Below are 27,350 nucleotides of genomic sequence, written 5' to 3'. Positions count from 1 at the left end.
CGAAAAATAAACTACCTTATCAACTAGCTGTGATGCACCAAACACAACCTAATACACAAAAAAGTGCTAGGATTTAATTATTGTAGAATAAAAGTGTACAATTACAATAAATGAAAATGTCAATTTATATAAGAAAGATAATTGGATTAAACCTAGCTAAAGGGGACCTCCCGGCTCCCCTTATTAAGCTCTCTCTAGGTCCGCCTATGCCTTTAAGCCAAAGTCATCCTAACTTTACATATACGCAAGGATCATGCTTATACCTTCGCAAAACATAACTAATATGTTGTGGTTTGATCTTTACTTGAACAAAAAGTCGGAAGATTTATATTTGGCAACCTCGACAACCGGTTTATGTTTGTGAAGTCCTTTACTTGCAAAGAAGCAAATAAGTCATCAACAGAAAAACATTTGCTGCATTTAAACCACAAATTGTTAATTAATTTTGAATGTAGTTTCATATATTTTCAATCCATAAGTAGGATAATTCCAGTAAATAAGTAACGATAAAATTGCATTAAGTTACTAAACTGAAACTTATATGTACAATAGAATTGAAGCCAATAAGATTCATTTAACTCATAATTTCCGAATATTAGGCTTGCGTGTTGAAAAATACCAATCTTATTATATGCAATATTAAATGTGATTTATCGTTCATAGTATCAACAACTAATAATGTAAAGACGCAGAAGAAAAAATCAATAGGAAAAAAGTTTTTACAAGCTTAAAGATTAAGTCTTTTATTGAAAAAGGAAAACAACCGGTTACATTTTGATTAAAAGAAATGGCTGACCACCAACATATATAAAGTCTAACAGGACTAATAATAAAATACAAAAATAATCTACCTATATCTAGACATATCTATCAAACTAATAAATACAAGAACACTAGTCACTTGCTTTACCTCACAAACAACTTAGAAGATGAATTAAAATTGTACCCAAGAATTGTTTCTTAAGAAAAGAATCTATGCATGAAAGAGAAACTTATCTTAACTATCATGCACTGCTAAGGTTTTAACAAAAGGATATCCGACAATTCCATCTATTATTATTATTATTATTATTATTATTATTATTATTATCATTATCATTATCATTATCATTATCATTATCATCGCATTCTCCCTTTTAAACTTGACCAAGCTCGGTACCCATCACGCCAAGCATATTTCATATTTTGCCTTTCTTTAGGTGTATCAAGGATTTTGTAAATATGTCCGCTTGTTGATCCTTTGATTTGATGGTTTCTATTAAAATTTGTCATTCCTCAGCACATTCCCTTATGAAGTAATAACGAATGTCAATGTTTTCACTTCTACCATGAAACATAAGATTCTTCATCAATCGAATCGCCAACTTGTTGTCAACAAACAAAGTTATAGGCATAACATGATGTCTTCTAAGTAGAGATGCACAAAAACCGAATCCGATCCGGTTTCGCTTACATCATCAAAAATCTGATCCGGTCAAAATCCGATCAGAAACCGGTCAAAATCCGATCCAGATCCAGTCAAAATCTGAATCCGATTCTAATCCGAATTGAAACCGGTTTAAACTGATTTTAATGAGTTTTAAGCGGATTTTGGGGCGGATTTGGATCCAGTTTTTAGCACATCCGGTATCAAATCCGATTTGGAATATAGGATTAGGATTCGACTGAAAATCCGGTTTTAAATTCGATCCGATCCGATCCGGTTCGGTTAAAACTGGTTTTGACCCAATCTGGTTTCGGATTAGATCCGGTTTTGAATAGTGAAACCAGTTTTTGTGTGCATCACTACTTCTAAGGTCCTTCACGATATTCCCAATCCAAATGTCTTGACATGCAGTCGTCGTAAATGTCGTGAACTCAACTTCACATGTTAACAAAGGTATAGTCCTTTTCTTTTGAGATTTGTATGTCACTTCATTTCTTCCTAGGTAGTCACCTCACTTGTACTCTTTCCACCCACATCGTCACCTCCATGATCATTATCACTTAACCTAACCAAGTTTTCAACTTGACCACCCTTTCAATAGTTGAGCATGTAATAAGTGGTTCCTTTGACATACTGCAAAAAATCTTTTACCACTTGAAATTTCTAAGTGGTTGGTTGTTCAATAAAATGACTAGCAACTCCAACTGCATATGACAAATCCAGTTCAGTATGTGTCAAGTAACTCAAACATCTCACTACTCTAATATATTTAATTGGGTCAATTTTTTCATCATTTTCATCTTCCTTAACCTTTAACTTAGGTTCCATAAGTGAAGTTTCCTAGTCGCACTCTAGTAACCAGAATTGCTCCAAAATCTTGTTTTCATATGCAGTTTGTCTTGAAGATATTCCCTTTTTTTGTGTAACGCTTCTATTCTAAGATATTAAGAAATAGGAGTAAGCATTTGGAACGAACCGGACCGGTTTGTCTGAAATTGGTGGATCTTGGACCAGACCGGTTAAGGCCAGTCCAGATCCGGGTCCAGGTTTGGGTGTTCTCGTTCTCGTACCCATAGGATTGATACAACTTTAAGTGTATATAGTACAACTAGTTGAAGCCTACCGAAGATTAGTATCTAATATGATTATAGGGATGTGTATTTGTACTGAACCGGACCAGACTGACTCTGAGATCAAACAAGTTTTGCAGAAATTTATGGACCTTAGACAAGACCGACTCTTGGTTCGGGTAAGTTTAGCAAAAATTGGTGGACCTTGGATCAGAACTGTTGAGGCTAGTCTAGGTTCGGTCCATTCTGGAGGTTTAAATGCTCGCCCTTATAGGAGAGTAAATCCAAATACTCATTTCGAATTCTTTTTTCATTTGTTTCCTTGAATTCGACAATGTCTTCGTTGTTTGATCCAGTAATGATCAAGTCGTCAATGTAGTCCCCAACTAAAAGAGCTTTTCCTTCTGAGTTCCTTTTGTACACCTTCGTGTCTTGTGATCATTTTGAACAACCAATTACTTTTCGTCTTTTATCCAGATGAATGCTCCCAGCTCGAGGAGCTTGTCGTAAACCATAAATCACCCTGGACAGTTTAAGCACCTTGTGACTATGTACTTTGTCAACGTACCCTTCCGGATGACTTACATAAACCTCCTCTTTGAGATCGTCATTAATAAATCGGACATAACATCTAATTGGTGGACAGCCCACCAATGTTGAGTCGATAAGGAAAGAATGAGCATTATGGTGTCAAATTATGTTACCAGTGCAAAAACTTCATCACAATTTACTCCTTGTTTTTTACGTATCTTTTTGCTACAAGCCGAGTTTTATGCAAGGTTGTAGAACTCGTTACTTGGTACCTGGTCGGCCGACTACCGAGTAGCGAGTACACAAGAGTACTCAGATTCGGTAATTCATGTAGAAATATTTTTAGGGAAATTTTATATATGTCCAAATCATAAGTAGATTGAAATATATAAAAAAATTAGATACATGTGAATACACAGAAACTAAAAAACACGTAATGGTCTCACTTCATGAATAATTAATGAAAATTTATGATATATATGTAGTAACAATCACATGTGTGTGTGAGTTAAATAATAAATCATTAACTATATTATACATATTAATCATCGAGTTGACTGGGTTTTACAACACTCCTCAGTTCAGTAAGGGGCCGATAGGGGAGTACTAAAGATTCTATAACTTGCCTTGGTAAGGGGCCGAGTAGTGAGTACTCAAAGGAGTAATCGGCTAACTCGGTGAGTTTTACAACACAGGTTTTATATTTTATCACATTTCCAATATTTTTTTTCACTTTAAACACCCATTTAAATCCTATCGCTTTGTGACCCAGTGGCAAGTTGTTAAGCTTCCACCTCTTGGTTGTCATGATTGCATCCAAATTCGTTTGGATGGCCTCTCACCATGGTTTAGAGGTACTCGTTGCTTTAAAATTCAAGGTTTGATCCACTATAATCTATAGAAATTTTATGAGTTCTACAATCACATTTTCGACATCATTATAGATATCGAAAAGCAAACGAAATCCTTTTGGCCCAACCTCACTTAAAGGGCTTTTTGTGTTGGTCATGATTGAAGAAATAGGTTCCAAAATCGGAGTATATGGGATTGATTCAGGCTAGACAAATTTGACATTGGGTTTTTCCGAGTTTTCCGGGAAGACTCCATGGCGATCTGAGGTTTCCAAGTTGACGCAGTGGATGTCCGTCTTGATTACTGTGAAGTTTTTAGGAGTTGTGGCTTCATCTTCTTTGTTTTTGTACCAATTCCACCCTTCACTTTCAACAAAAACATCACAACTATCCTATAATTTTTGGCTTTCCGAATCAAATAACCGATACGATTTAGTTCCATCTTCTATACCAACATACATAATCTTTTTGCTTCGATCTACAAGTTACATCAAAATCTACACCAACAACTTTGTCATAGACAACACAACCAAAAACCTTCAAATATTCAAGGTTTGCTTTTTTGTCAAACCATGCTTTACACGTCGTAATGTTGGGAAGCGCTTTTGTATGTAAGCGGATGATAAGATAACCCGTGTGTCTAACATTTTCTCCCCAAAATTCTCCTAATAAAATTTTCCTTTAAGTAGACACCGATCGATATCCATAACGGTACAATTTTGTCTTTATACAACTCCATTTTGTTGAGGTGAATGTGGAGTCATATGATACCTTTTTACTCCATTTTCTCCACCTCAATCTGTACGAGGTGTCTTCAATTCAAAACCCAAACCATTTTCAGCCATCAACATGAATCCTTTGAGGGCACCCGAGGCTTCAAACATCCTACATAAACTATAAACCTACATCAACCGACTATAATTATCTACCAAAATAAATAAGTATTTACTTCCTCTAATAGAGGTGGGGGTAATAAGACTACATAAGTTTGCATGAGCAAGTTGAATTGGTTTTTGTGCTTCAAAAGAGCGTCTGATTTGGGAAAGAGATTCGAATTAGTTTTGCAAGAATACACCCTTCACAAACTTGATTTGGAGGTTCGTTCCTTGGAACTTTGGTTTCCATATTCCTTTCAGATAATGTTTTTAATGTGGGAAAATGAATGGGACCAAGTCTAGAATGTCATATCCAATCTGGTTCGTCCTTCGTTGCTAAAATGCATGTTGGTCTATCGGTTCTTAATGGAGTTTTATGTAACTTGTTTGTTGATCTTTAAACTCACAAAAGTAGAATTTTATTTTTATCATATAACGTCAAAACTGACCCATCCATAATGACTTAACTTCCTTCTTCTGTCTTTTTTCTAAGACTAATAATGTTATTGTGAAGACTTGGAATGTAATACACTTCATTTAAAAGTATTTGATTGTTATTTCAATGCAACTCATGGAACTTTGAGCGGTCTCCCTTCATGTGGTTGCCAAGACTGTTGCTAAGATACCACACTTCATATTCAGCTAAACTCTCCCCTGACGCAAGAAGATTAACACATATCTTCTCTTTTAGCGACACCTTTTCGGGTACATATTTTTGTGAGATTGCCATCATTAACATGGGTAGTTATGCATTGGCTTACATGAGTTTCGCTTCCTTAATGTTGTTCTTTTCTGGGCATTTCGATGCATAGTGAACAAAATTATCGCGTTTAAAGCATTTTACTTTGCTTTTATCCTTTTTATGTACATTTTGTTCTACATTGGATTCACGATCAGGACCTCTTCCTTGGCCTTGGCCACCATGACTATTTGTAACTTTTGAGGTGTTTGATGAGGTCCCTTTTTTGGTTTTCTTAAATCGTGATACCCACTTGGCATATGTAGGTAACAAGGAAGGTCTGCCTCCTTGTTCTTTATAACCCCGAAACATCTCTTCATGGGTTTTTAATGACCCACAATATCTTCGCATTCATGTTTTTTAAGTCTCCAAATTGTTTGATAGATATTACTATTTACATTAATCGTAATGGGAAGACTCGATGAAACATCTTCACCACCACAACTTTCTCAATTCCTTTGTCTAAAGATCAACTATCGGTCATAATGGTATTTAATCTCATGAAAAAAAATAATCCACCAATTCATGTCTTTCATTTGGAGAACCTCAAAGTTAATTCTCAAGATTTATACTTTAGCCTCTTTTACTTGATCGGTGTCCACATGCATCACTTTAAGCGTGTTCCATCTTTCTTTAACTGTGTCCTTCTCAATTAACATAAATAACATTTCTTCTAGACTTACTTGATAGATACTTGTTAGAACCATTCGATCTTTCCATTCTTCTACATCTTCATTTCGAATCACACCCCACACTCTTTGTGTTTGGAAGTTCACTCGTATTTTTATATCCCATAGCGAGTAATTTGACTTCGTAAGCATCCAATAATGTAGCGTAATGCTACAATTTTTCTCATACTTTTGAACACCTTATCCTTCATTTGCCATCAACCTTGGATATACTTCGATATACAATAACCAGATACCACTTGTTGGAAATTATTGATCTAATTGTATGCAATATTAAATGTGATTTATTGCTCACAGTACGAGCAACTAAAAATGTAAAGAGGCAAAAAAGAAAATAAACGAGTCAAAAAATTTTATAAGCTTAAAGCTTAAGTCTTATTGAAAAATGGACAACTAAAAATGTAAAGAGGCAAAAAAGAAAATAAACGAGGCAAAACACGCTTAAAGCCTAAGTCTTATTGAAAAATAGAGATAAAAACGGTTACATTTGCAATAGTCATTTATACTTTACAAATAAATTATGCATAAATAAAATATTAGTATTTGCCAAAATATGCAGACGTGAATAAGAAAAGTTATTAATAAATTCAACTTGTAGCAAAATAACATTTTCAAAATATTGAAGTCATATGTATAAGTTAATTTATAACTAGGTAATATAATTATAAACTCTAAAAATAAATATTTATTTGAAAGTTGTAATTTTTATTACTTAATAACCAATAATAAAATATAATAATTAGTTTTCAGTAAGATATTATTCAACAAAAAACTATTTACCTCTATCGCTTTACGCGGACACACATCTGGTGTATATATATATATATATATATATATATATATATATATATATATATATATATATATATATATATATATATATATATATATATATATATATATATATATATATATATATATATATATAGTCGTTCAATATATACAAAAGTATATTTCTTGAACAAAAATTAACTATAAAACATAAATTCGTTGTTATTATAAAAATATAACACTAGAAATATCTTCGAAACATATTACTTTTTTATTTTTTTTTATTTTAGTGTGAAAATAGACTGTTTTTATATACTTAAGACCGGAAAAATAACATAATAAATTTCAAGTAATTTTAAACCATATTAAAAGTTGTATGATCGGAAAACTTATAAGATGTACACTTAACTGTTATATTAAGAGCATCTTCAATGGTTAACCTATCCTATCACTTAATATATTTGCTACATCATTAATCTAATACTTATGACCTCTAATTAAATGGGTTCTCCAATGGTTAAGTTTTTTTTATAACTTTAACTTATTGTTCCTTATCTATCTAAAATGTTCATACAACCTTCTTATTTAATTAATAGTCTTTATATATATTATAATTGAATATGAAATATTTTAAATTAAGATTATCACTAAAAATTAGTATATAAACATTTAATAAATGAAAAACTATGGTAGAAATAATTAAATAGTTAAATAAATGAAAAACATTTAAAACTACAATATAATTAAGGGGGTAAAAATAAAATATATTAAAAGTACAAGGGGTTAGATGGTTAAAGCTTTATACTATATTGACCACTCAATATATATTGAGTGGTCAATATAAATACACAAAAAGCAATCAACTCCAATAGTATTAAATGAAAATAAATGATGACTCAATACAAAAAGCTCTAAAATAAGTCTCCATTGGAGATGCTCTAAGGAATGACATAAAAAGTTAATGTGTATTTCAATTTGTACATATTTGGTCAATTGTACATATTTGGTCACTGAGTTATTTTTTGTCCACATTTATCCTTTCAACTTATTAAACTGTACACGATCAGTATTTATGCCCTTTTATTTGAGGTATGCCGCGAAAAGTGACTTAATAAGGTAATGTATTTCACACTTTTATACACATTTAGTTTTTAATATTTTTTTGCACATTTAGTCTTTAATATATTTTTTGTTGCAAAATTAATCCTTGTTTTTGTACATAGTGAATACTTATGACCGATTTATTTAGGTTTTTCTCACGAAATCCTACGTGGGTCAATCATTAATAAGGTGTTCAGGGATCTTGATGCTTATGATCACAATGTCTTTACTGCATTGGTCTTGTGATTAGACTTAAATCTTGTGTTCTGAACATCATTACATCTTAATATAAATATCATTAAAATCTGAAATCGTATGAAGAAGTTATGACGTTAAGAACACAAGAACTAAGCGAAACATAATACCTAAGTAACCAGACAGCTGAAGTCGCGATGACCGTAAGCATCAACAATCATTGAAACCTTATTATTATTATCCCACATAAGATGCTGTGAAAAAAAATCCTAAAGAAACTGGTTTTAGGTATTGAATATGTACAAGAACAATAAGAAATTATTTTGCAACAAAAAAATATTAAGGACTAAATGTGCAATATATATATATATATATATATATATATATATATATATATATATATATATATATATATATATATATATATATATATATATAGGGTTAGGTTCATTTGAGACCACCTATATTTTGTGAGACCGTGAGACGTATTTTTTTTTATATATTTTATATTTTTTATATTTTTTTTAGTTAATTTTTTCTAAATTTGGTCTGACGATCTCACAAAATTAAAATGGTCTCAAATTAACCTGAACATATATATATATATATATATATATATATATATATATATATATATATATATATATATATATATATATATATATATATATATATATATATATATATATATACCTAAATGTGTGTAAAGATAAAAAGCTTGTTTTATTTCTTTATTTTGTTTTCTTTTGGTGTTTTGGTTTTAACCCCTAATTGTGATATACTAGTGTTCCGCCAATGAACCTTTTCTTTTTCTATCGTTCCTTTCCATAAAATGAAAAGACATAAAGCTATCATAACTTTGTAAAGCTTAAACAAAAAAGTTGCAATTCCATCTTTTATTATTATTATTATCCGGTATATTAAGCGACACTGTTCTGTGACCTAGAGCTGGGTGGAGTTACAAAAGATGGACGCAAGTTTTATTGTAAAATGTCAGCAAACTCTCCTTCATTTCCTCAAAAATCAAATAAACCAGTGCAGAAAAAGGTAGTATACCTGGAATTATCTTCTAGTAGAACGGAAATATCTTCTATGTAGGAATCTTTCGCTTCCCCAGAAACTAAGTGCGGATGGTACTGGTTAAACATAACATGATGACGAAGTAATTCATATACCATTATACAGAAATATATTTATTTCCTTAAACATGAAATTTTACATGTAGAGCTTACAATATGCGACGATAGAGACAAAATTTCAAGATTGGGACGAGTTTCCGTACGCATATCCTTGATATGAGTTAGTATTCTATTCAGTTGCTCCTTGCTTAGAGTCTGGAAATATAAAGCATACCAGATCAAAGAATGAGTGGGAGAGACTAGAGAGCACGCATCCTATTAAATTAACTATTTATTCCCTCAACAAGTGACTAGGCCTCATATATTACATATGTAAGATTGTTTGTTTGTATGTATGTATGTATGTATGTATGTATGTATGTGTGTGTGAGAGATCTAGAGAGATCTAGAGAGAGAGAGAGAGACTTACAGGGAATGTACAAATGAGTACACCATTATTTTCATATTCATATACAGCCTGAGGGTCAATAAATAAGGTCAACACATACATATAATAAAGTACGTAATAGAGAATAAGAAATCTTTTTTTCGGGAGAGAAGCAAACGGAAGGAGAATCACTCATGCTCATGTAAGTTGAGAAAAAATAATTATACCAAGAAGTCAGAAGCTCGTCTAATATGCTTGAGTTTATCCCATGCTGAGCCTGCATACTATAAGAAAAAAATCAATTTTAGATTCTAAAGTAACAAAACAAGTCTTATAATTAAGCTGATAATTTTACGAAAGAGTTATTTGAACAATTTATGTATGCTGGAAAGTGGAGAGAAATATAACACATCAATAATTAGGAGTAAGTCTTCCAAGTTAAAAATCTGGAAACATGTATAGGCCTATATATACATACATCCAACATTTTGAAATCAATAATCATGGTGACTTGTAATAAAAAAATAAAAAAATCAAGATTTCAAGTATTTGCTATTTCGAATATGGCTTTTTAGTGTATATATGTATGTTTATTATATATATATATATATATATATATATATATATATATATATATATATATATATATATATATATATATATATATATATATATATATATATATATATCTTTTTGCCACTTGTCAATTTTTTATTCGTTTGGACACATGTAATTTTAAGGTTAATTCTTAGAAATTAATTTTTTGTGGTAATTTTTAATTTTCTTAATTAACTATCTAATTTTTAGGTTATAGAAAATAGTTAATGTGTCATTAATTTGTTTCCTTATATTTCAAATATTAATATTTTTCCTTCAATATATATAATTCAGAATTAACACGTTTCTTTTAAAGTTTATTGTCATTTTAAACAAAATGGTATATATAAAAAAATAATCAAACTTTGTTGATTTTTACTGACAAACTAAAACAATGTTGTATGGTCAAAATATAATTATTTTTTGTAGTTTGTTTTATTAATATTGATTGAATTATTTATGTATTAATTATTTTGTTTGTATAAATATTTTGAAATTTTATTTGAAAAAATACATAATGTTTACAATTTGATATTTAATGTTTTCTTTAAAAAAATATTTAAAGTTTATATCTTTATATATAACTTTTTTTAATCAATCTGTGTAAAACATGAGTTTCACACACACACACACACATATATATACATATATATACATATATATACATATATATATATATATATATATATATATATATATATATATATATTAGTAGGATCAAATAAAAACATCTAAAAGATTGAGAACACGATAACATATCTAAACCCTCTAAATTTTAAAATCAAAGTTTAATATTAATGAGCCATTTATATAAATTTAGAAAGTCATAGGATTAAACTATAACTTCCTAATTAACTAAAAGGGTACTATAGTCATTATGTTTTATCTTATTTTTATCAACTCCTAAAATATCTCTTTCTCTCTCTCTCACTCACTCACTCACTCACTCACTCTCTCTCTCTCTCTCACTCTCATTTCCTTGAAACCCTAATCGATGGAAGCCAAGACTAAAAAAACATACGCCTCTTCCTTCTCATCTCTCCACTGCCGACTTTTGAGTTTTATTCAACCTAGCCGCTGCACAAGACACAAAAACACCACCACCGCCATCTTGATAGTTGAACCCGGCAGCAACACCACCGTCACCATTATCATCACATAACATTCATCTCCACACCTCTATCAATAGGTGGGCAGAGATCTTTCGAGAGAAAGAGAAATACAAATACATATTACATATCAGAAGGCTACAACTTGATTTTATTTCATAGGATTTCATTGAAGATTCTAGACCTGTAAATCGATTTCAATTTGCAAGATATGGTCTCGATTTTGCTTGAATGCTGTTGTGAAGATAAAGGCTGATGATGGCGTCTGTGTCAATGGTGACGATAATGACGAGTACAATTAGGGCTTCCTTTATCTTTCGTTTTTTCATAATCAATTATGCAAAAGTATTAGACAGAGGGGACGAGGAATTAAAGAGATGCGAGAGAAACTTTAGAACTGACTATGAAGGTCTTGAGAGTTCTTCCGTATGTGTTTTTGTAGAGGTCCTTTGGAGTTGTTTACGAACATGAAAGATGAAGAATTTGAGCTAGAAGAGAATAGAAAATTGTACTATGTTCTATATTTTTTTAGATTTAAGTTATATTATTTTTTGATGAAATCATTTATGTTAGAATGTGTCTTTATTTATGAATAGCAGAGTATTCATCTGTGAATACTAGTGCATTCAGATGTGAATGTATTTATTTATGATTTGAGGTATTCAATTATTAATTTGTGAATAGTAGGGTACTCATTTGTTAATAAGAGTGTATTTATTTGTAAATAGCAGTAATGAGTGTACTTGTTTATCATTAAAGGTATTCTTTTTTTGAAAAAAATGATAATTTTTACACTCTTTTATTTTTAGTTGGTTAAAAAAAAGAAATTGTATTACTTGTAAATTGATGTATATTCGTTTGTGATTGGAGTAGTTTCATGTATTTTGAAAAAAAAGATCATTTGTGAATACAAATGTATTGATTTGTGGTTAGATTTCTATTCATTTTTTTGAAAAAAAAAGTTGAAACAGGAGAAAAAAAATTGATTTTTTTTAAGAAAAAAATATATTTTTTTTTCAGTTTGAAAATAAATTTTGGTAAATTTTTTTTATATTTCATTAATAAAAAAAATCGAATATTTTATTCTTTTTTGGTAATTGATCCTAAATTTAAGGGATTTGATGAATTTTATATTATTTTAATTTAATTAAAATATACGATTACTAATATCCACTTATATATTGATTGGTCCAGAACTGTTCTCGCGTTCTCAACCTTTTAGGTGTTCTCATTTGATCTTTTCCTTATATATATATATATATATATATATATATATATATATATATATATATATATATATATATATATATATATATATATATATATAGAGAGAGAGAGAGAGAGAGAGAGAGAGCTATGTTCAAGTATTCTAACTAATTATTGTGCGGATGTGTGGACAATGTTATTCTATGAGAATTACTAAGAGAATAAGTTGTTTAATAATGCGATTACGCTCAACCTTGCAAAAATAGCGTTATTTTCATGCATTCTCGCTAATTGTTATTTATTTTTGTTCTCACACTTCATTTTTCACGCATTTTCATTCTGACAGAATACGACTCAATAAACATTCTGATAGAAATGGGAATAATAATAATAAGTGTATAGTAACCTTATAGACGATTTAATTAGTGAGAATATGTGTTAATGATAATAGTTATGTAAGATTGAACGTATTTATATTATCAAACAATATATTTTCTTTATCATTCTTAAAAAATAACATTACCTATACGTCCGCATAATAATTAGTTAAAATGCACTAACCTAAGCCTATATATATATATATATATATATATATATATATATATATATATATATATATATATATATATATATATGGTTCAAATGAAAGCAGTAAATAAAATGAAGACATGAAGACACTAAATTAATGTTATTATTCTGATAAGACTTTAAATATGTATACTATTGTTGTAATTATAATATGAATATTTGACATGTGATTAGTCATTTATTTATTTGTAGTAAATTAGAATGTTAATATTAACAAATAATTATTCCTATATTCATTACCGAATAATGACATAAGGGAATATATAGAAGTTTCATGACAGAATAATTACATAAACGTAGTGTCTTCACGTCTTTATTTTATTTACTATCTTCATTTCAACACACACACATACACACACACACACACACACATATATATATATATATATATATATATATATATATATATATATATATATAGGGCTAGGTTATAATGTGGATGGACATCTATTGTGTGGACGTGTGGATAATGCTATTTTATGAGAATTACTAAGAGAATATGCCATTTACTAATGTGAATACGTTCAATCTTACAGAACTATTGTTATTTTAATGGATTTTCACTAATTCTAATTTATTTTTTGTTCTTATTCAGCGTTTTGCATTTATTTTTATTCTTACAAAATACGACTCAATAAACATATTGATAAAATTCTGACAGAATGATAATAGTTAAACATAGTCTATAATAACCTTATAGATGATTTGATTAGTGAAAATGCGTAATAATTGCAATAATTATATAAGATTGAACGTATTCATATTATCAAACAACAAATTTCTTTGTCATTCTCACAAAAAAACATTATCCATACGTCCACACAATAGATGTCAATCCACATTTGAACCTAGCTCTCTCTCTCTCTCTCTGTCTCTCTCTCTCTCTCTCTCTCTATATATATATATATATATATATATATATGTGTGTGTGTGTGTGTTTGTGTATGTGTTTGTTTGTGTGTGTATATAGATATGTATGATGTATGAGAAACTCGAGCGAAATTCTTTAGGGGAATTATATGACATAGGTGAAGGTGATGACATGGGCCCATGGCTTTATAAGCTACTGGGTTATGATTTTTTCACAATATACATGCAAGCACTTGTCAGTTCAACTTCTTGTTTGTGATTTTTATGTCATCGGTTCATTATATGTGAAAAGAGTTTTACATGTTTCAAATTAGTTTATATATTAGTTTTATTACTATGTTGTAGGTGCAAAATGCAAAGTTGTAATAGTTTAGATTGAACCCGGTACGACCAAAAGAGCGAGTGTTAAGGGCGTCACGCCCCTTGCGGGGTTCCAAGCGGTAGCACCGCTAGGTGGGTGTCCTAACATAATTATGTATGGTTTTCCATCCTTAACTGCCTTATCTAAATGCAATTTTCGAATTCTAGGACATACTAGAATTCACATATGTTTTGCGACACACGAAATTCACACATCAAATGTTAGATTTTGGGTCTAAGAATATCAATATAAACTTTGATAATTCTAGAATTATGATTGCAATTACTTTCTATAACATCCATTTTCAGGATGTTTCTAATTTTGGGATAGCGGTAAGTAAATCACTCAAGTAAAGGTCTTAGGCTTCAAGGCGATACAGTTTAGACCTTATTTGTTGTTGATAATATTGGTTAAGTGATTTAAGCACTTGAATTGTGTTTTGGAGCCAAAAGGGGTAAAATGGGAAAAAGACGATACTCTGGACTGTTTGCATGAATTAGTAAATTGTCATCTGAATACTTTAAGTAAAAAGTAGTTAGATATAATTATTGGACTTGTCAATACATTCACATGCATATAAAGATCACGAAAAACGAAATTAGAATGAAGAAGTTATGAATTTTGAATACACTTAAGGAGTGTCGGGCACCCCCTGCCCAGTAGGTTGCATGTTTTTAGGGTTTTTAGGTATTAAAAGGTTATTAACCCTTAGAGTTTGATCATTTTCAGTCTCTAACACCCCAAATCATTCCTTGAGTAAAACCCTAGCCTCCTTAGAGTAAAGAGAACTTATCCTCTCTCCTTGAACAACTTTTGATGCATTTTGGTGGTCATTTGATGTAGCTTGAAGATCAAGAAAGTCTAGTTGGTTTCAAGGGATGTTGTTTCAAGTTTGGATCCATAAAGTTCACATATTTTCTAGACTTTTGTAAGTATAAAAGCTACAACCTTTCCTTTATATTTGTTTGATTGTGCTAATGGTCCCTCGTATGCACTTTTGGTCCTATTTTGGCATTGAGTTTGGATATGAGATAACTACAGCTCCTTTTGAGCACTTAGGATTGTTGAGTGGACCATTTGGGCTTGGAAAGTTGGCATCTTGTGCATGTTCTTTTAACCATGTATGTTATCTTGGTCATTTTGATGCATTAAAGTCTAGAGATCTTATAAGTTTGTGGCATTATTATGGACAAAGTTGGAAACTTTATTCATCTTTACATCATGCTTCATAAGATCTGAAAGTTGGAGGCTTGGACTTAATATATTAAGTTGAAAGAAATGCATTCTTGGACTTTTTGAGACTTAAAGTTTAGATATTTTTTTATGGAAAGTCTTAATGGATAAAGTTCGAAACTTTATCCATTTAGACTTTTTGTGTAATATCTCGATTTTCAGGTATTTACCTTTTAAACCCTTGGTAAGAGAATTGTTTGCAAATTGGTCCATAGTTGTATTTTTGTAATTTTGGGGTCTGTGTGAGTACGTTGGGCCAGCATGGCAAAATCTCAAACCATAATTTTTAGGGTTTGGAACCTATTTAAACATCCTTAACTCCAAATACTTCTTTCTTTTATCAGCCTCCATCCCCATTTAGACCCCTTTGCAAATCTAATCCATTTGAGAGCATCTTTGAGCCATTAGTGTGTGTTTTGATGATATTGAAGGAGGAAGAAAGAAGATGAGACCATCTTAGAAGAGTAGAGCACTTTGGATCTAGAATCACATCATCATTTGACACCATTTGGAGGTAAAGCAAAGTTCATAAATGGATGAAGTATTAATTAGATGTTGTTTAGCTATGGATTTGTGTTCTTTCCCATAAGCTTCGTGTTACAAGTATGGGTCACTCTAATTCATAAATGGATGAAGTATTAATTAGATGTTGTTTAACTTCCGACGTTTGGAGTGTCTAGAGCCATAAAAATGTAATCTTGGTCATTAGTTTCCTTCCATGCATGAGTTAGGATGCCTTAATGAGTTAAGAAGTTAGGGTTTTGGTATTAAGCACTTAATAGCCATTTAAGACCATAAAGTTGGAAAATGTATTGTGGCCTTTTCATACGTCTTGTTTTGTTTAGATAATGGTGGAGACGAGAGAATCAGGATCTGGAGTTGGTGGCCAGGGTAGGCTAGGATTGACATATAAAGTCGTGTGCACATACGGATTAGTTACAAATTTTTCTTATTTTCGATTTTCCGGGCACCGAACGTCGTTTTTTTCGCTCCATCTTTTTCAGACCTCTATTATACATGATTATCTATATTTTCACCAATTTATAGCTATTAATATCATTTATAAATCCGTGTGCACATACGAGATCCATTGCTCGTTTAATGGTTTAACACTATAATGTTTATGAATACGTTTACATACATCACCATCATCATCACCATCATCACCATCACCATCACCACCATCACCACCACTACCACCACCACCATCACCACCATCATCACCATCACCACCATCACGATCACCACTACCATCATCATCATCATCATCATCATCATCACCACCACCACCACCACTACCATCATCATCATCATCATCACTATCACCATCATCATCATGATCTTCTTCATCATCATCATCACCACCATCATCATCATCATAATTTCCATTTTTATTTTTATAATAATAATAATAATAATAATAATAATAATAATTATTATTATTATTATTATTATTATTATTATTATTATTCCCAATATTATCATTTTCCATTAATATTCGACTTATTATATATGTAAAAACAAAACGATCATAAAAAACAAAATGATCATAAAAAAAAGTTATAAGACTCGACTATTGAAAAAAAATTAATAAAAATAATAATAATAATAATAATAATAATAATAATAATAATAATAAACGAAAAAAGAAAGTGCATAAAACTAATAGGAGACTACTAATAGGAGACTACTTCAGTATGGATGTGGCATGCCCGACCGGATGGTTATTTCGTTGGTTATTTATGGCCGAGATGCGAGTTCGAGTCTTACCCCACCCATTTTTTTTCTTTATTTTCTAGAAACAAAATAAAATTAATTGTAGTCAAACCTATTACGGATGTGACATACCCGGCCGTTTTGTAAGAATCTTGGTTATTGCGCGTCTGACCTGAGTTTGATTCCTGCTGAAAGGTGTTTTTTTTGTGTGTGTGTGTGTTGGCCGTAGATACGCCTTAGGTGCCCTTTTAAACGAAAAACACGTTCCTACCTTAATTCATCTTGCCCCTCTCGCAACTCTGTTAAGACACAAAAAAAAAAAAAAAAAAAACGTTGTTGCGCTGCGCTCTCCCTCTACTCTCTCTTTGTGGTCGCCGGACAAAATCTCCCCCTGATGGCCGACGCTCCTTCCATCGCCGACACACTGGTGGCCGGCGAGCGCTCCTTCGCCTTGATGCATTTTCCCCTCGCCGACCAACAAAGGTAAACCCTAGTTTTTTTTTTCTTTTTTGTTTCTTTTTAAAAAATTACTTTGTTTTAGGTTGATTTTGTTGAATGTTAGCTGGTAAGGTTGATTTTTTTTTTTGTTGAATGTAAAGTTTTAGGTTGATTTTGGGGTTTAAAATTTATTAAAATTACTTCATATTTTTTTTAGTTAAATGTTAGGTTGATTTTGGGGTTTAAAATTTGTTAAAATTACTCCAAATTTGATAAAATTACTTCATAAATTTTAGTTAAATGTTAGGCTACTTCGGTGATTTGCTGCTCGTCAAACAGCTGCTTCGGCAACATCTCCAGCTCCGAAGACAAATCAGTTGCCACAACCGTCTTCGGTGGACCACCAACCCTAATCCTTCATCCTCTTCTTGCTAAGTAGATTTGAAATGGTAAAAGCCTAATTTCTTTGAATCTTTGAAATTGAATTGTTTAAATATTTATTTTATGTTTAGGTTTATATGAAAGGTAAAACCTTGTTACTGTAATTTTGATTATCCTCCGAATCCCTAACCGTTTGCTATACTCCCCTAAAAACCAATTTTATATCATGTGCTTTAGAAACTTTGTTGAAACTAGATTGTCAAAATGGGCATAAGATGATTAATTTCGAAAGGGTTTGACAACCTAAGCAATGGTTCTTTTTAAAAACAGATTTGGCCATGAAAAAAATGAATCTATTTGTTGTAATATTAAAAATTTAATCTTAAGAATATGTTTTAGGATTTAGAGAATGTATAGAAACAACTTTTGTTTAGGATTTAAAAGTTATTAAGAGGATATAAACAACATTTGGTCACTTTGTTTAGGAGAACATTAGGTAATTTCCAAAGGCTTAAGAGTTTAAATTTTCTTATTCAGGATGGCTTTCACCCTTTGCAAACTATTTAATGCAATAAAAAATGTAAATGTTTGCTTCAAAGAATCTTTTGTCTATATCTTTAGGATTTCAAAGTTCTTGGAAAGAAACTAAAAGTTTAAGAGTTTTTTTTTGTTTTGTTTTTTTTTCTTGTGTGCAGGGCATAATATCCTAATTTGGTATTAGGTATGTTTGGTAGTCCTGAAAGGAAATGTGTTTTTATTTTTGAGCTACTTAAATGAAAGATATGCATGCTTATTATAAAATACTATTTTCATTTTGTCTTATTTATTGTGATGTACTTTAAAAAATGTTCCCGATTATTGCTATAATAAACAAATAAATGAAAGTATTGCTATATTTGAATTTTTTTTTTGTGATCATTAATTATGGTGTATTGAAACAGGAACAATTGTTGACCATTAAATCAAAACTCAAATTAAAGAACACTTGTGAGCCTTTATTGATTTAACTTACCCGATAATTTGTCAAGTAATCCACCAAATAATTCTTAATTTTATGTTTGTAAACACTTAGTGAAGCTTTTATAGTTGACACTTTTAATGTGTATTATTAGACATATTTAATATATTATTAAACAATGTTCATTAGTAATATGTACTTGTATTTGATACTTTTTTTAGGTTTATTAGTTTTATTATAATGTTATTTGTTTTGTGGTTGTTATAAGTTTAATGTAATGAGTTTTTTCAATAATTTGGACATAAAAAAATTGGATTTTTTTTAAAATAATTTTTTATTATTTAAAAAAAAGTAATTACCTACGGAAAATCCGTAGATAATGTAAGCCGTAGGAAATCTGTAGGTAATAAAGTCAATGATAGTCAAAGTGGGCTCCGTCGGTAATCCGTAGGAAATTCGTAGCTATGTATTTCTGTAGTTATTACGTAGGTTAATAGTCAAACTTGACTCTTGTGAGTAACCCGTAGGTATTCCGTAACTATTGTTTTACGTAGCTATTTCGTAGGTATTATACCTATGGAAAAAGCCGTAGCTATTCTGTAGCTAGTCCGTATCAATCCCGTAGGTATAAATTTCTCACGGGCATTTATGCTACAAGGCATTTTCCATAGCAAATCCGTAGGTATCGCCTTATACCTACTGAATAGCTACGGATTGTGTTCTAGCTGTTGCCCTAGTTTTCTAGTAGTGACGGCCTTCAAAATGAAAAATAAAAATAAAAATAAAAAATTAATAATAAAAAAATGATTTAACCTTACATCCATTATTTGGTATTTGCTCCTTTAAGGGTGGAAGGAATCCATACCTTCCACATCTCCTGACCCATATTCTACAAGGCGCACATCGGTATTTTTTTCTTGCCTCTCACTTCCAACCTTCTTAACCCTAATTAAACCCTTAGAAATCTATCCTTTGTTAACCCACACACTTTGTTACAAGTATACGAGGGAGGCTGGTTGGTGGAAAGAACTTGATACGAATTTATGTTTAATTTTCATTTTTCTTATCTTTTGCTGATATAAAGATGAAATTACTTATGCTTGGTAACATTTTTATTTCTTATATATAGGTTTCATATGTTATTTGGAACCTCAAGAAAATTACATTCGTTTCTATGAAAAGATTTGGCATGCAAGCATAATCATACATAAGACCTATTAAATAATTACCTTTTCTTTCGCCTGAAGACACCATAGTTCCAACTCAACTAAACCGGCTTTCACATATTTCCCGTTGTTGGAAGTACAACAATCCCGGTATAGAAGAAGACTGCAAAAATTAAGAAGATAATTGAAAGGGAATGTTTATGATGGAAATTAAACCATGAAAATCACACCCAAAACAAAGTTGAGCAACAAAACACCTATTAAATAGCTGCACATTAATATATGAGTAAGTTTGAGCAAATATCTTCTTAACAATTGTGGGAGGCACCTGAAATGCAACTATATCAGATAATATTCAAGAAAAATGCAATCCACTTAGCATTAATGTAATATTAGTTCACCAGATGTGTATATGTATAACTATTGGACTCATCACATCCATGTGTTTATCAATTAATGAAATATTTGTTTTTTTTGTTTTTTTTTTTTTTAATATATATCCACGAAAGTTATGACTTATAATTATTAAATGTAACATTTATGGAAGAAACATTGAGCCATGTATAATGCACATACATAATTTTCCTTCAATGTGTTGAGGAAAGTAGTGAGATGACCAACAATCCCATGCCAGTGATTCCGTTCAAAACCTCCGAGAATGAACAACCTTTGTGGAAACTTGAATTTCACACTTTCCTGGAGGCTGGAGGGGACAGATGTTGGCTGTACGAAACTCGCCTGGATAAAATTCGCCTTCACAAGTCGATAGGAGCATTATGTGATAGCAATTTGGTTTTAAATAAGATTATGAGTGCATGCATGGTTACATTAATAGTATATTATTGGTGAGGACGAATCAAAGTTTAACTACCTGAATACATAAGTCAAGTAGTAATCCCACCTCATGCTTCAACTTGTCACGAATAATGCCATACATTTTCTGTGCACATTCTGTTAGTTGTCGTTTGAAATGCAAAGTTAGTTGTTTGGCTTCAACTTGTTGTACTATCTCATTAAGATCAGACACAGATGATGGAAATCCCTAAATATATAACAAGAAAATCTGGAACGTAAGTATATAATTTGAAAAAAGTTAAAACCGATATTAATATGATTAAAAACAATACCATGGCTCTTTGAAGTTGCGATGTTGGGGGACTTGCACTATCAAATTTTAGACTTTTTTGGATCAAGAATAACAAAGTAGATGTATTTGATAACCAATACGCCATGTGAGTCGTATTATATTCATCCTGTAATATGATTCCAAACGGCTGTTACAATTGGAACAGTCAGATTAATTGATATTTTAACTTTGCATCTTTATGTAATATATATGGCAAATATCGGGAATGAATACTAAAAGGAAATAAAATAAGGCTGAGTCATTTGATGAAATTTCTGTTGTTACATGGTTTCATGAATTGAAAGTAACGAATGGAATTGAGCGAATCATATAGGGGAAGAATGGTAAGAGTTGGCAACTACTAAGGGAGGATGGAATCGTCCCCATCCTTCCTGCTACCCCCAAACCCTTTGCGGAGGGAGCCGAACCCACCTAAACCGCAGCCCTCCCAACTTATCTTCCCTATTTTTCTTCTGTGATTCAACCCTCTGGTGGTTTCAAGAAACCGCTCAACACCGTTGTTTCTCTCTTGCTCTCCTCCCGCCTGCCCCTCTCCTCCTGCCTGGTTAAACCCGCTCACTCCAACCCGCTACGATTCCCTCCTTCCTAATGAGATACATTTGTATATATTCACTGAGAACCAAGTCTACCAACTGACTATCATGATCATAACGAATAATATAACCTACTGAATTAACCAATATTCACAGTAAACACTACTAGAAACTGGGTGAATTTCCTACGGAAATTAGTGACGGAACGGAAAATAATGACGGAATTCCGACGGAATTGTGAAAAATATAAAACACTTAATTTTTGTAACGAAATACTTACACAATAGCGACGATAATAACTTCGGTCAGTAATTACCAACGGAATGTAAGCGAAATCAGTGACTTGGGCTTAGGGATGAGCTTTAGAACCGGACCGGTTAGGAACCAAAACCGGTTTTCCTATATTATAAGAACCGGGAACCGGACCGCCAGTTCTAGCACCTGGTTTCGGTTCCGGTCGCGGTTTTTCGGTTATTTTTCAAATTAGAACCGGTTGAAATATTATAGATGATATGCTATCTTACGGATCTTGTAAGTGATTCAATACTTACCCAAATTAACACTTTTTACATTCTAAATTGAAGTAAAAACACTAAATTACACAATGAAAAAAGAATCAAATAATTTCGACTTCATATGAGTAAGTTATGCGTATTTTAAAAGCCGGATAGATTCAAAAAAAATGTTGAAACAGAAAATACGCAGCATTGATATGCTATCTTCCGGGGCCTATAAATGATTTAATATCTAACCAAATAAGTGTTTTTATCGTCTAAAATGAACTACAAACACCAAATTACATGCTTGAAAAAAAATTAAGTAATTCCGACGTCATATAAATGAGTTATGCTCATTTAAAAAGATGGGACGGATTCAAAAAAACTAAAAAATATTGAAATAGAAAAAACGCAACATCAATATTCTTTCTTTCGGGGCATGTATCCGACACAATATCAAACCAAAACATATATTTGTATAGTCAAAAATGAATTAGAAACTCCAAATTACATGTTGGAAAAAAATCAAATAATTATGATTTAATATGAGTTAGTTATGTGCATTTTAAAAAACGAGAAAAATGTTAAACCGGTTCCGGTTTTTAGAACCGGGACCGGTTTTCATAAAAATAAAGAACCGGTAACCGGACATTATTACCAATTCCGGTTCCGGTTCCAGTTCGGTTCCGATCCGATTCCGGTTCTCGCGGTTCTAATGGTCATCCCTACTTGGGCTATCTGGTAGTTAATGACGGATTTTCCAACATAAATTCCTTTTTAGAAATTAAATTAACATTTTCTACTAATAACATTATAAAAAAAGTTCTTTTACTATTATTATTATTAGCATTAGTAATTAAATATTAAAATAATATATATATTTACGAAATAGTTCAAATTTGTATTTATTATAATATAAGTATTTTTGTTATTATTTATAATTAATAAAAAATATGCAGATTACCAACCTAAATGTTTTCAAGAAAATAATAATTTTTTTAATAGTATTATTATAAAACTAACTTAATTCTTATTAGTAACATTATTATTTGAAATAACCATTAACTTTTATATTAAAAATATTATAATTAATAACCAAATAATTCAACTCATCTAACTATAATTTATTAATTTTATAATAATAATAATAATTATTATTATTATTATTATTATTATTATTATTAATGATTATTATTACAAATGACCAACAAAACTATTTTTTGTAAAATAAATAATCTTTTTTATTATTATTATTTTAAAAATAATTCTATTATTATTAGAATTAGTAATTAAATAAAAAAAATTATTTTTTAATTGAAATAATATAATTAATATTTTCCGAAGCAATTGGTATTAATAAATAATAATAATAATAATAATAATAATAATAAATAGAAATAATAATAATAATAATAATAATAATAATAATAATAATAATAATAATAATGACAATAACAAGTATTAATAAAAAATAGCAATAATAATATAACAACAATAATAATAATCAATAATTAATAACAATTAATAACAATAATAATAATAAAAATACATCGTTTTTCCGCTTTATTTTTCTCACAAGTACGTAATACATCAATATCAATTGATTGATGTATAATAAAGTGTGAAAAAACTGATGTTTAGTTGTTGAAAACTATAAAATTAAAATTGAAATGTTGGTATCAATGTCATACACTAGTGTACGTATGTGTACATCAGCTAAAATTTTGTACACTGATGTTTAGTCCTTGAAAGCTTGGGTGTTGGTTTAGAAAGTGACCATTTATAAATACATGAAAAACATATATCTTATTGGATATTTCCTTTACCAGGTTCAGTACATCAGGAAACAATTATAAAAAGACTAAATAAACTACTCAATACAACATGATATGCATAAAGAGGCTATAAGCCTATAACCAAAGCTTATATATGCCATGAAATGTAACTGTCAATTCTTCATCTAATTTTGATTTTATTCTTATTTATATATGTATCATGGCTATTTGCTAAAGTATATAATAAATATATTTTTTCGATTTTCACTACAAAATCTAATTAAACATTTGTTATTTTGCAGCAATTATGCATTGTATGGAGAAAGATGTGGATGAATTAGTCTTGGTTTGGTTGTTGGTTTTCATTGTACACATATGGGTGCTGGTGTGCTTTTATGTTTCTTATTAAAACATTGTACTTTGTAAGTAAATTGTTAAAAGAGGCACTTAGGTAAATAACCATTTTAAATTTAAATGTCTAATGTTTCAGTTTTTTTAAGGTAAGTATATTGCTAAAAGTGGCTTAAAACCCTCATTGTACTTACAAAATTTACTTTTTATATCCGTATTGTGTTTTTAGTGTACGTTAAATATGAATGTGTTCAAATTTGCAAGAATATGCATGTTTCAAAGCATAACATATGAGGAAATCAAGAATTATACTAACTTTGAAATCAAATATGTATATAAAATTTAGATTAAATTGTTTAGTTTTGGATTATGTTATATTGGTATTTAATGACTAATATTTGATTTTTGGATTATGAAATTTTGGTTTTTAAATACTAATATTTGGTTTTGGATTTAGTAATAGTTTTTTGATGTTTTTGTATTTAAATGTAATATTTTTTTAGCACTTTGGGCAGAAAAAATTGGATACATATTTTTTTTAAACTTTTTTTTTTTTATCAATTTATGACGGATTAGTGACAGGACACGATAAAAATACATGACACAACACGAAATTGGGACGAAACTGAAATTTAAATTTGTGTTCGTGTCGTGTTCATTTTAACCGTAAAAAATACGATGTCGTGTCGTGTTGTGTTCGTCTTCAAAATTGACACGATTTAGCAGTTCTTTAGCGTGTTTTTCGTGTTTGTCGTGTTTTTCGTGGTATTGCGTCACTAATGTGTCCATCGGTACTCCGTCCCTATTATGTTGTTAATATGGTCACCCCTACTAAAATCTACAACAATAAAATCTACAACAGTCTGTCGGAAATCCGTCACTATAAGTGTCCGTCGGTATTCTGTCAGTAAAGGAGTCCGTTGGTATTCCGTCGCATTAATGTGTCGGTCAATACTCCATCCCTATTATGTTGTTAATTTGGTCAAAGAAGTTAAACAAAAGGCCGTTCCTTTCTGATGGTAATCCATCACAAATTCTGTTGGTAATATTTATCAATGGGGCTTTTGCGACAGACCTAATTATGTCGGTATGCTGTCGGAAATTGGCTTTAGTGACGGATTTCCGACGGATATGGCCGCCGGAAATTGACCAGTTTTCTAGTAGTTAAGTTACTAATTTACCCTTACTTTGTTGTAAATTTACTCTTTTAACCCCGGAAAGTATATCCGCTCCAAACACAAATGCAAAAAGAGTCCAAACTAAAACACTTTGCATATATGCTTTCACAACGTTTTGGTGGGCCCTAATGAATTAATTAACTCCGTCTGTATGTAAATAGTGCATGCACTTAATTATTACTATATGCAGGAAGGAATTACCTCGATTGCTGAATTAAAAATATGAAGCAGTCGATCAAACACGGAAGTTCTTTCAGCTTCAAGATATTTCAAATGGATAAGGCATTTATAGATGGTAAAGGCTGCAACGGGTTTGCCATGTCTGAATCCGATATCTTCCCTAACGCACTCTATAAGGGCATCAACATTATCAACATTTTCCTGCAATAAACCATAGTTATCAAAATAAATCAAAATATTTAATCAAAATGTATAGTATACTAGCTATAATTAGTTGACCTTCAAGAGGCGGTATATAAGGATTGTGCCAAAAATAATTAAATGAAAGACTTACTTGAATGTTCAATGCTTCGTCAATCTTTTCGACAATCGTGCCCATCATAGGGCGATCCTTGAAATTAAAACTAACACACCGATATGCAATTTCTTTAAACGTATTAAAAGAACCAATATCAATCTTATCTCTAATGTCGTTATCAATTAACTTGTTTTCATCATTTTGTTCGTATCGACGGACGAAATTCATCAGCGACTCTGCGTTATCATCTCCAATGCTCCTTGGAAGATATACCAACATTCCACTTAGCATTTCAAACATGACCACCCCAAACGAGTATACGTCTGATTCTTTTGTAAGGATGCCACTTTCACGGTATCTGGGATCCAAGTAAAATTGTGTACCTGCAACCTTTGTATAGAGTTGGGTATTTGGCAGATTTCTAGGACCCACTTTTGACAAACCAAAATCACAAATTTTGGCGACAAAATTCTCATCTAACAATATGTTAGCACTTTTCACGTCTCTATGTATTACTCTATTGGGCTCCTCAAGACCCGAATGAAGGTAATCGAGCCCTCTTGCTGCACCTAAGCAGATTTTCAGACGTTGTGTCCATTTTATGCCACGCCTCTTATTTGGGTCTTGGAGATGATAATCAAGGCTTCCATTACTAGCATAATCATGAACTATAATCATCTCGTTGCCATCGTTACAATAACCAACGAAAGATATGATGTTCTCATGGTGGAGTCTTGAAACCAACTGAAGTTCATTGATGAACTCGGCCTCTCCTTGGTTGCCGGCGAGGTCTAGCCGTTTGATAGCAACTATTCGGTTTTGCCAGAGTTCAGAGAGTTGTCCTTTGTAGACCATACCGAATCCACCGCTTCCAATAAGTCTTTCAGGACTAAAATCTTCGGTGGCCCGGATGATCTCCTCTAGTGGAATTAGGCAACTTTGAAGGTTTACTTGTGAAGAAGACATTGTCTTTTGGTATTGATGACACTGTATGGTTATAGTAGAATATAAATA

At 30.9% G+C, this 27,350-nt stretch overlaps 1 protein-coding gene across 1 annotated transcript; it reads right to left on the bottom strand.

Annotated features, from left to right (window-relative positions):
• Window positions 1-52: 52 nt before the first annotated feature.
• LOC145000091 (myosin-6-like) lies at window positions 53-27,350 on the bottom strand. The gene is made up of 12 exons (XM_078959243.1): window positions 26,373-27,350; window positions 26,060-26,239; window positions 21,505-21,630; window positions 21,249-21,419; window positions 20,954-21,130; window positions 20,635-20,705; window positions 20,441-20,540; window positions 9,982-10,038; window positions 9,797-9,844; window positions 9,481-9,582; window positions 9,305-9,384; window positions 53-414 (listed from the first exon to the last, which is right to left on the bottom strand). Exons 1-12 carry the CDS (start codon window positions 27,300-27,302, stop codon window positions 279-281), a joined length of 2,178 nt encoding a protein of 725 aa, XP_078815369.1. The 5' UTR covers window positions 27,303-27,350; the 3' UTR covers window positions 53-278.

Source organism: Lactuca saligna, chromosome 1, assembly GCF_052625555.1.
Source record: "Lactuca saligna cultivar CGN05327 chromosome 1, ASM5262555v1, whole genome shotgun sequence".
NCBI lineage: Eukaryota > Viridiplantae > Streptophyta > Magnoliopsida > Asterales > Asteraceae > Lactuca > Lactuca saligna.
Note: the sequence above shows the minus strand (reverse complement) of the source record. Positions and strands in the feature narration are given on the sequence as shown.